The 16,987-nt window shown below is 39.5% G+C and overlaps 1 protein-coding gene across 1 annotated transcript in view; it reads left to right on the top strand.

Annotated features, from left to right (window-relative positions):
- LOC149835112 (uncharacterized) overlaps nucleotides 1-16,528 on the top strand; it is a 28,216-nt gene extending 11,688 nt beyond the window's left edge. Inside the window, exons 6-9 of the mRNA XM_090011697.1 lie at nucleotides 85-341; nucleotides 1,695-1,785; nucleotides 1,880-2,099; nucleotides 16,098-16,528. Of these exons, the coding sequence (XP_089867823.1) occupies nucleotides 85-341; nucleotides 1,695-1,785; nucleotides 1,880-2,099; nucleotides 16,098-16,306 (777 nt within the window). The 3' untranslated portion in view covers nucleotides 16,307-16,528. The remainder of the gene's footprint in view (nucleotides 1-84; nucleotides 342-1,694; nucleotides 1,786-1,879; nucleotides 2,100-16,097) is intronic.
- Nucleotides 16,529-16,987: the final 459 nt, after the last annotated feature.

The raw sequence follows: 16,987 nt of genomic DNA, 5'->3' as shown, positions 1-16,987 counted from the left end.
GCATTTTTATTGATTGAACCTCATGCCCTGTTGCTTCTTGAAGCATTCAGGTAATTAAATTGCTCGTGACTTGTGTCACGTCAGGAACTAGAAGCCTTATCCAATCATCACACGCTTCTCTTTAACCGTAAGAAGGCAAAATTGCCATCTGAGCAGAAGGCTTTTTATGATGGGAAGCTCAAGCAGGTTAAAATGATTTTCACTTTAAATACTGAAAATGAGGACAGCAGCTTGGATCCCGACAAGGGAAAGACTGTTGAGACTATTGAGGTGGGTGATGGTAATGAGATTAAAGCATTGTGCGATTCAAGTGTCAGCAAGGCTGCTGAGATGGCTGCTGGGTAAGCCTTTCCTCCACATCATCCTAACTTGGAAGAATTTTTTGTTCTTTTCCAAGTGTCAAAATCTGTCAGTCATCTTTTTAAACATTGAGCACAGAATGGAGTTTAAAAATTTGAACTCCCTCTTTGTTAAAAATATTTCTTAATATGTACCCATATACACAACTTTTGAGCTACATGGAAAATTAATCTTTCTCCCTCAATGTATGCTAACGTTTCTCCAAGAAAACAGCCCACCAGATGATTTGCTGTTGAATCATCATGTTGTTTATCCTTACAATTCATACTTTCTAATGCAGCAAATGCAGTTTTTGTTTTTTGGATAGCCTGCAAACCCAGGGTTTATTGGTGTCATTTGGCTGTTTTTTGTGCAGTTGTTTCATAGTCACAGTTATTGTTGATAGCTTGAAAATATCGTGGCATTGTTGCAGTAAAATGTGGAAATGATTTAAGGGAAACATATCAATTGAATATCAGCGTATATTGATATTGAGATATCCTTTCTATGTCTTTACTTTTGTCTTAGTCTTCCTAAAATCCAAATATATTTTTGTTATTCCATTTTTTCTACATTTTGAGAAAATTTCTAACTTATATTTACATTATTATGAAAAATATTACCAGTGCTATATTGTTTTTGATCAAAGATGAAAGATTTGCCCATGATTTATAGAAAAATTGAAATTAACTTGTGAAATTTCCTCTAACACTGATAATATTGACTATGATTTACATAATGTTTTAGTTCAGGAGAAATAGACAAACTGTCTTTTTTCACTTCATTTTGCTGCTTTATCTGCTTTGGCTTTTCTTCATGTTCAATATTTTGTTCTTTTCAATAATTGCTCAGACAAGTTTTTTTACGAAGAGATTTCATTTATTTATGAAATTATGCCCCTTCATCTCCCCACTCCACGCCCTTTCTTAAGGATTTTCAATGGCTATCGTATTACTGTTAATCAAGATAGCTGGAAATTTCCTTGGGGAATATTTTCTTCAAAGTCACCAACTATCCACTTTCATGTATTGTATTCTCATTTTTAGTGTTTTATCTCGAAACCCTATCGCTGAATTGGTCCCTGAAAGAAGCTGTGTCCCAGAAATTTTGCGATTCTATGCTGCAATTTCCCCTCTTTTTTTTATTTTATTACATCAAAACAGATGATCATGCTGCTGGTGTATGGGGTAGACTTGTTTGTTGTGATATACAGCGTCTGGATCTCGTTAACCACTTGGTTTTTGGTAGTGTTTTTTATCCTCTGTTCAATTTTTTGTTCATTTTATGCTTGGAATTGGTTTGATTCCTTAAATGATTTGTGGTTGCTTAAAGATGTCACATATTGTTCTGGGCAGGTTTACAGCTACTCTTGAGGGACTCGCCACAAATGAAATAATTCAGCGCACTGCTGGCAGACTTGAAGCCATTCATTCAGAGGGTGTACATGTAAGCTATCTCTATTAAAATGGCATACTTTTTTGTGTTTCGGTAGCACTATGCTGCTCATTAAAAGGGATTTAACTTCTGGGTCATTATGCAGAGACTGTCGGAACTGTGCTGCTTTGGCGTGTCACAGTTTTTGATGCTTGGAAAATCTCTTATCTCGAGTGTTAACAATTCACAAAGTGATGAGATCCAAGTGGAAGACTCTGTCAAAATTGACTGGCCGGATGATTCTATCTTAAAAGCAAAAATAATTAGATCCAAAGCGCAGTCAATGACTGGAGATGTGGCAGCAGTCTCCAACAGTTTTGTAACAGGTAGATACTTGAAGCTAGTGTCTTTGCAGTTTGCTCTTGCCACATGTTTGTCTTGATTACAAAATTTAAACACTACAAATAATTTCTTATATCTGGTATATGAAGTTTCATATTTTGGAAACTTGTGTTTTAAGCAGTACATGGTTCCATGAGCCTGCTGTTAGTTTGAATTACGAGTCCTTCATTTATGCCTGTTCTGCTGATGGAGCACAGTTGCCGTAAGATTCGAAAGAAACTGCAACCATGAACAATTTACCAGCACATGCAAGATAACGAAACTTTAAAAACCTCACGTTTGGATGTGGACAATAACAAACAATCATTTGCTTTATGAAAAGTATAAAATTTTGGTTAGCATCTATGCAGTGAAAGGTTATCTATTCTTTGGTTGGGGAAGGCATTTTAGGAGATGTAGGTAAAAATCATTTGCTACGAATTAAACATGCATCACCTATGTGGATTATAATACCTTCCCATTGGATGCAAGAAAATCCTTGAACAATATAGACTGCTACTTTTACATCTTATGGTGTATGCTTTAACCACAAGCTTCTATTAACACATTGATTTCTAATCAAGTAAATGTGGAGAGTTATTGACCGGGCTGTGACATTTCAAAAATATTGCCATGAAATATTTTTACCGTTTACCAGAGCAAAAGGAAACTGAAATGCACAAGTAAATTGCATGAAATGATCAAACTAACCTGTTATAGCTGGAAGATGTGAAAAAGGTGTATAGTGTTTCGGGTCTGGATCTTATACCAGACCCGAGTTCATTCCATAGTGTAAAATTTAAATGTATTTCTTTTTCTGGGTTGGGTTCGGATATTATATAAGACCCGACCCGACCCAACCCATGTACACTTAAGTGCTTATACAATGCATTAGGTCACGATTTATGATATACAGAAATCGTGACAGCCGCAGAGGCCCCTTTTTGGTTTTCTCTTCTCGTCTCTTTCCCTCTCTTTCTCTGTTTTCTCTCTTAATGCAGGTGCAAATGAAATTCTAACATGGTATCAGAGCGTAGATCCTTCTAGAGGCAAAAAGGAACTCTGGCTCGTGACAACGATAAAAAAATTTGAGGTTTTTTTGCTTCTCATTTTCTTTCTGTTATTCTTTCTCCTTCGCCTCTTTTCTTTCCCCCTTTCTGAATCTTTCTGTGTACTCACACCTCACGTTGTGAATCTGTGATTCACGTGCACTCCATTCACGTGAATCCAGATCGTGGATTGACTGCATTTCACGTGAACTGGTTCACGTGAAGCATCAGTCTTCTCCCAGATCGTGGGTTAACGTCTCTTCACATGAATTCGTGAACTGATTCACGTGAGATATTAAATTTGTTCCTATTAATCGTTTGATTCCCTTTTCATTTTGTCTTTTCCAAAATCTCTCTGTTATAGTGCTTTCCTTTGATTCCCTGTGCTCTGCTGCACATTATCATTCTTGATTTCCCTTTGCTGAAACAGTCAAAGGAGGGTTTTTTTTTTAACGTGTGATTTTATTTTCCCGCAAGCCCCTTTTTGGTGCACAGAAAGGCCCAAGTTTCTTCATTTTCTGATTTTAACAGTCTACGATTCTCTGACAGCAAAAAAAAAAAAGAGTGTTGGGAGAAGGTTGAATTTTTTGTCTGTTGATTCTTATTCTCTATGGATCCCTACCACCCTCAATCAAATCTTTCTTCAAGTTTTCTCAACCAACTTGTTTATGAGAAGTTGAATACCTGAAATTTCTTGATCTGGAAGAGGCAAATTATTCCTTTCATAAGGAGTCAAGGCCTCTTAGGTCACCTGGATGAAACCACTTCAGTTCCACCAGAATTTAGCCCGAGAGAAGAAAAAGATGACAAAGGGGCGAGTTCAATCGTGTATGTTAAAAATGCTGAATTCCTCAATTGGAAAAGAAAAGACCAGTCAGTTGTTGCATACATCACATCCACCCTGTCTCAAAAGATCCTTCTTGCCATTCCTGACAATTGTACAGCTCTACAACTTTGGGAACGACTGGTTCAGACGTATTCGCAGGTTTCTCAAGCAAGAGTAGTTTTTTTAAAAAGAGAATTTCAGTTGTTAAGGAAAGATTCTATGACCATTATGGAATATTTGAACAAGATGAAGACCATCACAGATCAACTTGCAGTTATAGGGTGTGCCGTTAGTGACAGTGACATGGTGCAAGAAACCCTGAGTGGATTGGGATCTGACTACAACATGATAGTCACTTCACTATTGTGTCTCCCTGTTCTTCCTACCTTTGATGAGCTACGAGCCAAATTGATCCAATATGAAATGACTCTAAGGGGATTCTCTGAAGAAACTCATAATCATTCAAATTCTCAAGAAGTTTTTGCTACAGGAGTGACTTATGGTAGAGGACGAGGACGAGGAGGACAAGGGCGAAGTGGACACGGAGGGCGTGGTTTGCTTCCCACTCCAAACACGTTTACTCATGCGCAGGGAACAAGATCCATCCCTACTTGCTTCCTCTGTAACAAAAAGGGACATATCAAGGCGAATTGTTGGCATAATCCAGAGAATAAAGGAAAGAGTCCACAGATAGAAATCAAGAGAAAGTTCACAAATGCCAGAGACAGTGGAGAGATTAAAGATTTGCTGATATCTGCCTTGTCAGAGTTAAAATTGAAGCAAAATGATGAAGGCACTTGGTTTGTCGATTCTGGGGCAGCGACTCATGTGACAGGCGATGCAGGTAAAATTTCTAATCCTATTCCTTATTTTGGAAAAAGTAAGATTGTCACTGGAGATGGATCCCACCATCCTGTTTCCCACGTTGGAAAAACTGTTATCCCCATGTCACATTCCACTCTTACTCTTTCTGACGTTCTTCATACCCCTGACATTAAGAAAAATATTGTTTCCGTCTCTTAACTTATTGATGATAATAATGCTTCAGTTGAATTCACTCCCTTCTCTGTGCAGGTCAAGGACCTACGCACGAGGGAAACATTCGCTGAAGGAAAGAGACGAGGCAACATGTATGTCTTTGAAGAAGCTCTATGTCGTGATGTTCGCCCTTCTCACCTGATTTTGAAGCCTTCATCAGAGTCATGTTCCTCCTCTTCTGCTAGTGTTTTTAGTATCTCTGAATGCAATAAGCCATCCTTATGGCATAGTAGGTTAGGACATTGTGGGAGTCATTTTATTGAGAAACTTGTTTCTAATAATCTCATTCCAAAAGAAAGTCTTAAAGGGGATGAGAGTAGTCATAAATGTTCCAGTTGCCTTTTGTGCAAGAGTCATGTATTGCCTTTCCATTCAATTAATAAGAGAGCTTCAAAACCTTTTGAGATCATTTGTTCTGATGTGTGGGGACCCGCCCCAATTTTCTCTGGGTCTGGAAGCAGATATTATCTAATCTTTGTTGATAGCTATTCTCGATACACTTGGATATATTTCATAAAAAATAAGTCAGAAGTCTTCTCTTTGTTTCAAAATTTCTTTTCCTTGGTCAAAAACCAATTTTCTGAGTCCATTCAGTTTTTTCAATGCGATGGAGGTGGGGAATTTTCATCCCATGATTTTGTTTCTTTTCTTCGAGATAACGGAATAGGAAGAAGGGTGTTCTGCCCTCACACTCCTCAACAAAATGGGATTGCTGAATGAAAACATAGACATATCGTTGAAAGTGCCATGACTATGCTTCATGACAGCAATCTTCCCACCAACCTATGGACATAAGCCTTTCATTCTGCCGTGCATGTGATAAATAGATTGCCAATGGTCATTCTGGAAAACAAGTCTCCTTATCACTGTCTCTTTGGAGCTCATCCTAGTTATCACGATCTGTGTGTTTTTGGATGTGTTTGCTATGTGCATGTTGATCGGTCCCTGAGAAACAAGTTTCAAGACAAGGCCTAGAAGTGTAGGTTTGTGGGATACGCAGATGACTACAAAGGATATAGGTGCTATGATCCTACCAACAAACGTATCAGAATCTCAAGAAATGTTGTCTTTGATGAGCAAAATTTTGATGACAAAGTTGATGCAACCAATATACCAACTGGAGTTTACTATCCTTGGTTGAGTTCAGAACTTTTTGCTAGCTCCAGCGAAGCATGTTCACCAGATTGTGTGCAGCAAGAAGAAGAGATGTCTGAAAACACTGAGACGTCGGGGTCACATAATTCAGAAAAAATACCTAGCAGATACAAAGGCATTGTCTATTCCAAACAGAGACCGATGACATCAAGCCATTAAGATCATGCTTCAGTCAGCAATCCGACCCCTTCTCACACTCCTGAGATCAGAAAATCAAGCCGCATACGACATCCCATTGACAGGTGGGTCAGCTATAACAACTTCTCCTTGGATCTTCAGCTGTTTTTAACTGCTCTCAATAAAAAAGATGAGCCCACTATGTACTACCAGGCAACCACTTCTACCAAGTGGGTAGAAGCTATGAATGATGAAATGCAAGCTTTGCATGAATGTGGAACTTGGGAAGTCGTTCCCAGATCGCCTGACAAAAATGTTGTTGGATGTAAATGGGTCTACAAGATAAAGTACAAGCCAGATGGAACTATTGAGCGATACAAGGCAAGACTCGTAGCAAAAGAATTCACACAAGAAGCAGGGCAAAACTATGATGAGACTTTTAGTCCGGTTGTAAGAATGGGAACAATTCAGATTATTATCTCTCTGGCTGTTGAACATGGGTGGAAGTTGAGTCAGCTTGATGTAAAGAATGCCTTCTTGCATGGGGACTTGAAGGAGGAAGTGTATATGGAGCAACCCCCTGAATATTAAGAACAAAATTGTAAAACCCATGTGTGCAGGTTAAAGAGAGCTATCTATGGTCTGAAACAAGCATCTCGCTCTTGGTTTGATAGCTTCTCACTAGAGATTCAGAAACATGGATTTTCGCGTTCCATGTTGGACCACTCATTGTTCTTTTTTAGAAGCCAGACTGTGACTGTGACCACTCTGTTATTAATTTATGTTGATGATATTGTCATCACAGGAAACTCTGTGGTTCACATCCAAGAAGTGAAAGACTTACTAGGTCAGAGGTTCAAAATGAAAGATCTTGGAACTCTACGCTATTTTCTTGGTGTAGAAGTTGATAATCAAACTCATGGCTTGACACTCACACAACACAAGTACACCGTAGATGTTCTCCGCAAGGCAGGTATGAAAGACTGCAAACCTCTGGGAACTCCGAGTGTGCTGCATCAAAAACTTAGTGCCCATGATGGAGATTTGTGTGATGATCCCACCAGGTATCGAAGTATAATAGGAATGTTACAGTATCTGACCTTCACTAGACCAGATATTGTTTATTCAGTCAATCAAGTATCTCAATTTATGCATGCGCCACGTACTGGACATGTGGAAGTTGTCAAGAGGATCCTTAGATATCTGAAAGGGACTATTGGGGATGGATTGACATACTCACCACAGTCATATGGCAAAGATGAGCATGAACTCACTGTATATTGTGATGCAGACTGGGCTGGGGATCCTGATGAACGAAGATCTACATCAGGATATTGTGTCTTCATTGGAAGAAATTTAGTCTCTTGGAGCAGTAGAAAACAAAAAGCTATCGCTAGATCAAGTACCGAGGCTGAATATAGATCTATGGCTGCTGCATCTGCCGAAGTCACATGGATCAGACATCTACTGACCGAAGTAGGAGAAAAGATCTCCCACACTACCTTGCTATGTGACAACCAAAGTGCTATTAACATGTCATTCAATCCAGTACATCACAGTCGTGCTAAACACATTGAGATTGACCAACACTTTGTGAGACAAAAAGTTGAAGAAAAAGAGATTGAGCCTGAGTTCGTCAATACTGAACAACAAGTTGCGGACCTATTTACGAAAGGATTAACAAATGATCGTTTTTGGACGCTCAAAGGCAAGTTGTGCATGGTTCATAACCATGATCAACTTGAGGGGGGGGTGAAAAAGGTGTATAGTGTTTCGGGTCTGGATCTTATACCAGACCCGAGTTCATTCCATAGTGTAAAATTTAAATGTATTTCTTTTTCTGGGTTGGGTTCGGATATTATATAAGACCCGACCCGACCCATGTACACTTAAGTGCTTATACAATGCATTAGGTCACGATTTCTGATATACAGAAATCGTGACAGCCGCAGAGGCCCCTTTTTGGTTTTCTCTTCTCGTCTCTCTCCCTCTCTTTCTCTGTTTTCTCTCTTAATGCAGGTGCAGATGAAATTCTAACAAGATGTGCGTTAGAGGTCAACGGTATCATTTATGTCATTGATTGGACACTTTGATCTTATAACCTTTTAACTGGTTTCTCTTGACCATCTTGCTTCTTCAAAAGTTGCATTGAAAGCTGGATGCTTGGTGCTTCTGAAGTTTGATTCCCATGTTATGGAAAGCATGCTTCCAAAGGCATGGAATTGTTGGACACTGCTTTTGTAAGACATTTTGGACTATTAAAAAAACCATAGTTAGCTTATTTAACTGAATTGAGGGATAAATCATAACTGATAACTCATTTTCTATAATATCTTCAGAACATATCTAGATATATCCATTTTTAATAAACTCAAAAGACCTTTAAGTAAATCATTTAAAAGATTAAATCAAGGTAAAAGTGTTCAAAATTTACATATCATTATAAGCATATACACTATGTACTTTTTATTCATATAATTTGTTTTTTGTACTAAAGCAAAATTTCCTAATTTGCTACGTATTGTTTATTATGGTTTTAGCGAATAATGATGCCTGTCTGAATGTTAATACTTTCCCACTATTTTTCATCCTCATATCTAGTACATGTTCAATAGATGACCCATAATTATATAATAAAAAATAGAAAAATATTTCCAATGACATGAGTATTTTGAAAATGGAAATTTTAGCTAGTAATAGTACTAGCTGTATAACAAAACTGCTTGACTCTCGTTTTAAGTATTTCCTGGTCACAACCTTTCGACTGATTTCCTTTGTCTTTTGCTGTATGATTTTGGTTTTTATAACTGTTTGTACTGGTTCTGGTATCTGCCTAACCCCAGCTTGCTTATTCAAAATAAAAGAAAAATATTTGTCACTTCTTGCATCCCACTTCATATGGACCTAAAAGCCCCTTGCTCTTTAATCACTTTTCCAATTCTGTTTCCCTTTTCGGCAACTTTGGCCTATACCACAATCCATTAACCTACCCCTAGGATGATCATATGTCATTTTCTCTTGTAACGTTGTCCTTTCTTTGACCAACATTGAAAGGTGAGTAAAGCAGTACGTGGTTTAACGACCCCAACTCATACCCTTTGAAAATGCAGATTTTTTTTTCAAAACCATTGCGGAAGTCTTCTCAGAAACTCAGGGCCTTTACCGTTCCACTCCCAATTGGATAAAACAACCAACCACAATAGAGCTTACAATTATTATCCATACCAAACTAAACTTTTATTGATCTAATGAGTGATAAGTCTCGAGACAATTGCATAAAGGAAATATTCAGAGTACAATATCAACTAAATGAAGTAAAAATGAAATAAAAGAAAACTGAGCCACGCTGTCTATCTGTGATCAGTCTAGCAAGTGCGTGACACCCGTGACTCTTTCAAAAGCCAGTCGCTTCACTGATCCTCTGCGGCTGCGAAAAACCATAGAAAGAGGGGGTCAGAAATTCGAAGAATTCTGCGTACAGATTCCTCTAATGAAAATAAACGAGTATAAAGAACGCATATACGATTTCATGCAATAATTCAGAGGAATGCAATTATGATAATTACATAATTCAATTAAGCATTCATGCAACATTTATTAAGCATGCAAGAATATTAATCAACAACAGAAATTTCAATTTAAGAAAGTAAGACATTTAACATGCATTAGAAATTAAACATCATGCATCCACCAACATGTAACAATTAAGAGAACATGTAAAATATGCATGAGCTAATGTATAGCAGGAATATGCATGATTTATGTGCAATGCATGAACACTTTCTTGTCTTTCATTAAAGTTTTTCTTTCCATATGCATGCCCTATTAAATGTATATAATTTAAGTTCATCTGTTTAATTACCGTTGCCTGCGGATACACTAAACGGGTATAATTTCTCCGAGGTCAAGTTAGGTTCACAGAGTAGCTTAACACACAAGATGTATTTTATTACTAGGTTATAAACTTAGTCCCCAACCGAATCACCTTCGAAACATTAGACCTTCACATCTAATTTCAGAGACACTAAGGACACTCCACGCCCACTAGTGTCACTTCCTTAGTATACCAAAACAACAGCTGTGTCGAACACACCACCTCCAGGTAAAGTGGCGGACTTTCTCTAAACCGTGGTCAGGAGAAAGAACCTCAATATCGGTTTCAAGAGTCAAAGTAAAACACACAAAGTTTTTGTATCCTCGTGGTTCCCAAAACCGAACCTCTAAAATGCCTATTATTTCGATGAGAGATCTCAATTCATATATGTTACACAGTTCTTATTTATCTGTTCTTATTTATTATGTTTTTATTAAATTTAAGTTTTGCAATTCAGCATGCAAAAACAAGGGCAAAAACTCACATCTATCCCTGCGAGAGTTATCACGGGACCACCGCCTGCGGTAAAGCATAGAACAGTGTGAACATAATGCAATAAAAATAAATATGATTTTTGTGATGTATTTGAGATGATTCAAAAAAGAGCAAGCCAAAGCTCAGGGACTACCAAACCCACGATGATTCATTATGATCATCGTTGCACCCCAAACAAAAACCATAACAACATGCCACATAATGAAATAAATCACATATCTTTCAGATGCACATTCATATAGGAAAATTTCAATCATGCTCGTGAACCAAGAATAATTAAAGAATGTTTATGTTTAGTCTACATGATAGCAACACATGCAAGTAATGCACATACTGAACTCAATGGCATGCTTTCATTTACTATGCATAGATATGTTAATGGCATATTTTTATCTATTGCTTCCATTTGATTCACATTCATGTCAATTACATGGCTTCCTTTAATGCATTGCTTCATGGCAACTGTATGGTTTAATTCAAATAATTACATCGCATGCAAGCTTTGATTCATGACTCCCTTTTTCACGTGTGACTTCTTGTGCAACTGCATACACGCAGCATGACCTAAAATTCAGTTTCGTACATATTCGCAAAATACCCATGTAGTTAACCTTGCCTTGAATATTGCTCACACAAAATTTGTTAATCATAAGCATATGAAAACTTCTTTCTAGCAAGCACATAGTAAGAAACCTTATAATGGCAAGAGTCTGGAATATGCAAAGGTAACACACACACACTATATATATATATATATATATATATACACACACACACACACACACTCAAATTTTGGTTATTGCCCAACCGACTGTCAGTCGGCTAGGCCTATAATTTAGCCTGCACCCAGCCAACTGTAAATTGTCTGGGGTTTTCCCTCTTTTTTTTTCTCACATAACTCACAACACTCTTAAAATATATATTTTAAAGGTTTTGACCCAACCGGCTGGGGTTACCAGCAAGCCCAACTGACTAGGGTCAGTTGGGTCGGGTGTGACCATGGTTGTCAGTCAAGGAAGCGGGAGCGAGAACCAAGGCACTTTCAAAAATTTAGGAAGCGGGAAGTGTGGGACTACTTAGAAGCGAGTTACGAGCTGTCTCAGAAGCGACCAAGGAAGCGAACCGGAAGCGACCTAGGAAGCGAACCGGAAGCGACCTAGGAAGCGAACCGGAAGCGACCTAGGAAGCGAACCGGAAGCGACCTAGGAAGCGAGGGCAAAGCGAAAAAAAAAAATGAAAAAAATAGGGAAGCGAGGGGGAAGCGCGCTTCCCCAAAAAGGGAAACGCACTCCCGCACGTTTCGGAAGCGCGACGTTTCGCGCTTTCGAAGCGCATATCGGGGACGCGTGCTTCCCCTACTATAGGGGCGCTTTCGGTAACTTTGGGTCTGACCCACCCTGCCAGGCCGACCCCAGTCTGGCCCAAGGGCCAGACTGGGCCGGGCATGTCTCACCAAGCTAGGCTGGGCAGCCCATGCACAGGCCCCAGTCCGGGCCTGTGTGTGCTGTCAAGGTTGAACAACCACAAAAAAATATTTATTTTTGTTATAATAACCCTTTTTTTTTAAAACAAGGAACGTGTCCCAGCCAACCCGTCGGCTGGGTCTGGCATATAGCCACACCCTCCCAGCCGACCCAGTCGGCTGGGTCCATCACGCAGCCCAGCCGAGTCGGCTGGGGCTGATCGCCCAAAGGCTTAGCCGACGTCGGGTCGGCTGGGCCCAAACACCTAACAAACAAACAAACAAACAACAACTACGCCTTCATCCCAAAACAATTGGGGTCGGCGATATGAACCAACAAAGAAAATCATTCTGGGTCTTCCACATGAATCCTTCTCCTCCATTCATTCCTATCCAATGCCATGTCCTCGGTGAGGTTCAAAGCATTCATATCCTTTCCTATCACCTCCATCCATGTCTTCCTAGGCCTACCCCGACCTCTTTTAACTAATATATTTTTCCATTTCTCCATCCTTCTAACTGGAGCATCATTAGGCCTTCGTCGAATATGTCCAAACCACCGTAAACGATTCTCTCTCATCTTATTTTCAATGGGTGCAACGCCTACCTTCTTACGTATCTCCTCGTTCCGAATCTTATCTTTTATTGTATTTCCACACATCCATCTCAGCATACGCATCTCAGCTACACTCATTTTTTGAATATGATGTCTCTTGGCAGCCCAACATTCCGTACCATATAGTAAAGCGGGCCTAATAGTCGTCCTATAAAACTTTCCCTTCAACCGCAATGGCATTCTACAATCGCACAACACTCCAGTTGCACTCTTCCATTTCATCCACCCAACCTTTATCCTATGATTTACATCCCCATCAATTTCTCCATATTTTTGAATGATAGATCCCAAATATTTGAAAGAATCATCCACCGGTATTTCTTTCTCACCAAGCTTCACTACACTCCCATCTCTATTTCGTTGCTTACTAAATCGACATTCCATGTATTCTGTCTTACTCTTACTCAACTTAAAACCTCTTGCTTCCAATGTCTGTCTCCATAATTCTAACTTAGCATTAACCCCAGCTCTAGACTCATCAATCAAAACAATATCATCAGCAAACAACATACACCACGGCACATTTTCTTGAATTGATCTCGTGAGCTCATCCATCACTATAGCAAATAGGAAAGGGCTTAAAGCAGATCCTTGATGTAACCCAACCGTTATAGGAAAATTGGTTGTCACCCCTCCACAAGTGCGGACATTGGTTACTACTCCTTCATACATATCTTTAATTATACTAATGTACTTGAGAGAAACACCTTTCTTCATCATTGTCCACCAGAGAACGTCCCTAGGTACTCTATCGTAAGCCTTCTCCAAATCAATAAAAACCATATGCAAATCTTTGTCCCTCTCTCTATTTCTCTCAATAAGTTGTCTAAGAAGATGTATAGCTTCCATAGTAGATCTTCCAGGCATAAAACCAAATTGATTCTCCGATATCATGACAACCTTCCTCAACCTAGACTCAATCACCCTCTCCCAAAGTTTCATAGTATGACTCATGAGTTTTATACCACGATAGTTTGTGCAATCTTGTATATCACCCTTATTCTTATATAGAGGCACCAAAGTACTCTTCCTCCACTCATTAGGCATCTTATTTGTCCGCCAAATCTTGTTAAAAAGATTTGTCAACCATTCTAAACCTTTCTCTCCCAAGCATTTCCAAGCCTCGATAGGTATACCATCTGGGCCAAATGCCCTTCTTGATTTCATTTTCTTCAAAGCCTCTGCAATTTCTTTCTTTTGAATCTTGCGCATGAAGCCACCACTTAATTCTAGGATCTATCCTATGTCTATCCCTTTTGCGGCATTGTCTAATTCTAAGATCTAAAATTAAGACTCTATGTTGTGTAGCTACACTTTCTCCCGGTATAACCTTACAATCGATGCAACAACCCCTATCTCTCTTTCTAAGTAGGAAAAAATCTATCTGGCTCGTATTAACCCCACTTTTAAATGTTACTAGGTGAGACTCCCTCTTCCTAAACCAAGTGTTTGCTAAGATCATATCATAGGACAAACCAAAATTTAAAATCCTTTCTCCACTATCGTTTCTTTCTCCTATACCATAGCCTCCATGGATACTCTCAAATCCATCCCTACTAATGCCTACATGCCCATTAAGGTCACCGCCGATGAAAAGCCTTTCTCCATAAGATATCCCTTGTACTACTCCATCTAAATCTTCCCAAAATTGACGCTTAGTGGAATCATCTAAACCTACTTGAGGTGCATAAACACTAATAATATTAATAATATCCGTACCTAATACTAATTTAATAAGTAAAATCCTATCACCCTTCCTACCGACCTCAACTACATTATCTATAAACTCACGACTCATAACAATCCCTACTCCATTCCTATTCCTATTTATTCCTGTATACCAAATCTTATATCCCCAAGGTTCTATCACTTTTGCTTTCTCACCTACCCATTTGGTCTCTTGTAGACATAAAATATCAATCTTTCTCCTACACATAACATCTACTAACTCTACCAACTTACCAGTTAAAGACCCTATGTTCCAAGTGGCTAACATAATTTTATGGTCTTGGACTAACTTCTTTACCCCCACCCGTCCAACAAAGTGAGGGAACCCTTGCCTATTTGACACCACACCCGGGCGCCGGTGTGACGCGTCGCTTCCGGGCGACGACCTAGCAACCCTTACCCATTTATCACTGCCTCCGGGCCTATAGAGTACAGCGCGTCGCTCAGTAGGGAACACCCCAACGAAATTCTCATATTGGTTCATATTCATAGGGTATGACTAAGTTTTTATGCTGGCTGTCACAGGCCTACTGCAACCCTCCTCCTTTATCCGGGCTTGGGACCGGCAGTGTATAACTAAACAGTTATACACAGGCGGAGTTAGGGCCCAAACACCTAACGCTACTTTTTTTTATATAGGTATGACCCAACCGACCCAATCGGTTGAGTCTGTCGTGAAACTGATCCACCCCGTTTCCCCATCTTTTTCCAGGGATTCCATCTAAAAAAAGCACAAAATCAAACGGGGGTTCGATTTCTCATCTATTTTCACAAGAGGGAACCCGTACCTTAGAGCCAACGCTTTGGAGGCGGTTGATGTAGTGGGAGGAAGGTCGGCCGAGCCTCGACAGTGCCGCAGCGAAGGGAAAGCCGCTCCCACTGACCTCGTCTGCTCCGGCACCGTGAAGGGTTGAGAGAGAGAGAGAGAGGTTCGGGACTCACTTTTGTAGGAGGGAGGCCTCCCGGAAAGGAAGGAGATTTCCTTCCTTTCCCCGACGGCTGCGCACGACCCTCCCCCTTGCATCCATCGTGTTAGGGTTCTGAACCCTAACACAAAATCGCCTTCTTTTTATCAGGCAGATCCCTGCCCCTTTTAACTTAAGTTTTTTTTTTGTTCGTTTCACAGGGCGTGGCCCGGGTCCGGACCCGGGGCCCGGAAACCAACCCCGAGTTGGGTCCGCGTCTCACCCATTCAATATGGATCCAAATGGATCCAACTGTGGATCCTCATGTTAGATTTATATTTATATTTTAAATATTTGTTATTATTATTATTATTTTAATACATATAAACATATATGATATTAATTATTTATTTATATATATATATATACATATATATATACCTCTTTATGGGTCCTGGATCCGAAATGCGGATCCCATGCCCATTTTGCATATTTCACATTATTTTATTTTATAAACAGAAGTAATTAGCAAAAAATCACGGTTATTACATGCTGCCCTTGAATTTGTCTTTGAAAATTCCTCAATGGTCAAACTAGCTCTTGATTCCTCTTGTGGCAAGAACCCCAGGCTTGCCTAATTAAAAAGAAAATGAAGCAAGCCATTGATCATTTAGGGGAATACTGTTTTTCAAGATTGAAGCATCACTTTAACAAGATTCTGGAAATGCATCTGTGCAGGTATTTCGGATGTGCTAGAAGCTTGTCTAGCCGCAATAAAAAAGGCTTCCATTGATAGTGAGCACCCACAACAGACCTCTATCCAAGAGAAAGCTCATGCCATCTCTGATCTTCTGCACACTGACAGAGCTACTGCGATTGATAAGATCCAGGATGGGCTACAGTACTTGGCGCATGTCATCCTCTCCACCTCCATGACTGCTGCCTAAAACAAACTACAACCCCATTCATTCTTTCTTTTATGTTCTCACAACTCAATGCACTATGTACATAATTACTGCTGTTCGTTAGTTGAACTACATTATCTTATTAGATGCAAAAGCTTCTTGCTGTTGAATTGCTGGAGTACATGGAAATTTGACACGCTTCTTTTTTGCATCATTGTCAGCTTGGTTTGCAATTTCATATGAAACATTTTCTGGGCTTGTGTTGAGAATATTGTCATACTGGTGGTCTTTGAGGGGGGCTTCGGTCATGTTTGAAATTTTTTCAAGGATATTTAATGCCACTCTTCAGGAAGGGCTATGTTGATGATTGCTCAGGAAATGTTTTATGGGTCATGTCGCTTGAGTAAAAAGGTAACCGCTGTTATGGTTTAATTAATCTGGTTTATTGCCTTTTCTGTTGGAAAAAAGGTTAGGCGTGACCCCCGGAGAGACCATGGGGACTACCTGAAAATTTTATAAGATGTATTCTTCTTTCTTACTGTATCCGAATGGAAAATTATATTGGCCCTCTATCATGCTGTCTAATGTCTTTGGATTTCCTCCTTGTACGGCTGACATGGGTCCAGTGTTATTGGATTGTTGTAGAAACTGGCTATCATCATTGATAAGAGCATGCTCTTTTCTGTTAACCGGAAAAGCCATTAGTTTCGGTGACTCATTTTT

This window comes from Nuphar pumila, chromosome 6 (genome assembly GCF_984573655.1).
Source record: "Nuphar pumila chromosome 6, dmNupPumi1.hap1.1, whole genome shotgun sequence".
Lineage (NCBI taxonomy): Eukaryota > Viridiplantae > Streptophyta > Magnoliopsida > Nymphaeales > Nymphaeaceae > Nuphar > Nuphar pumila.
The sequence above is the reverse complement of the archived record's forward strand: the minus strand, read 5'-3'. Positions and strand labels throughout refer to the sequence as shown.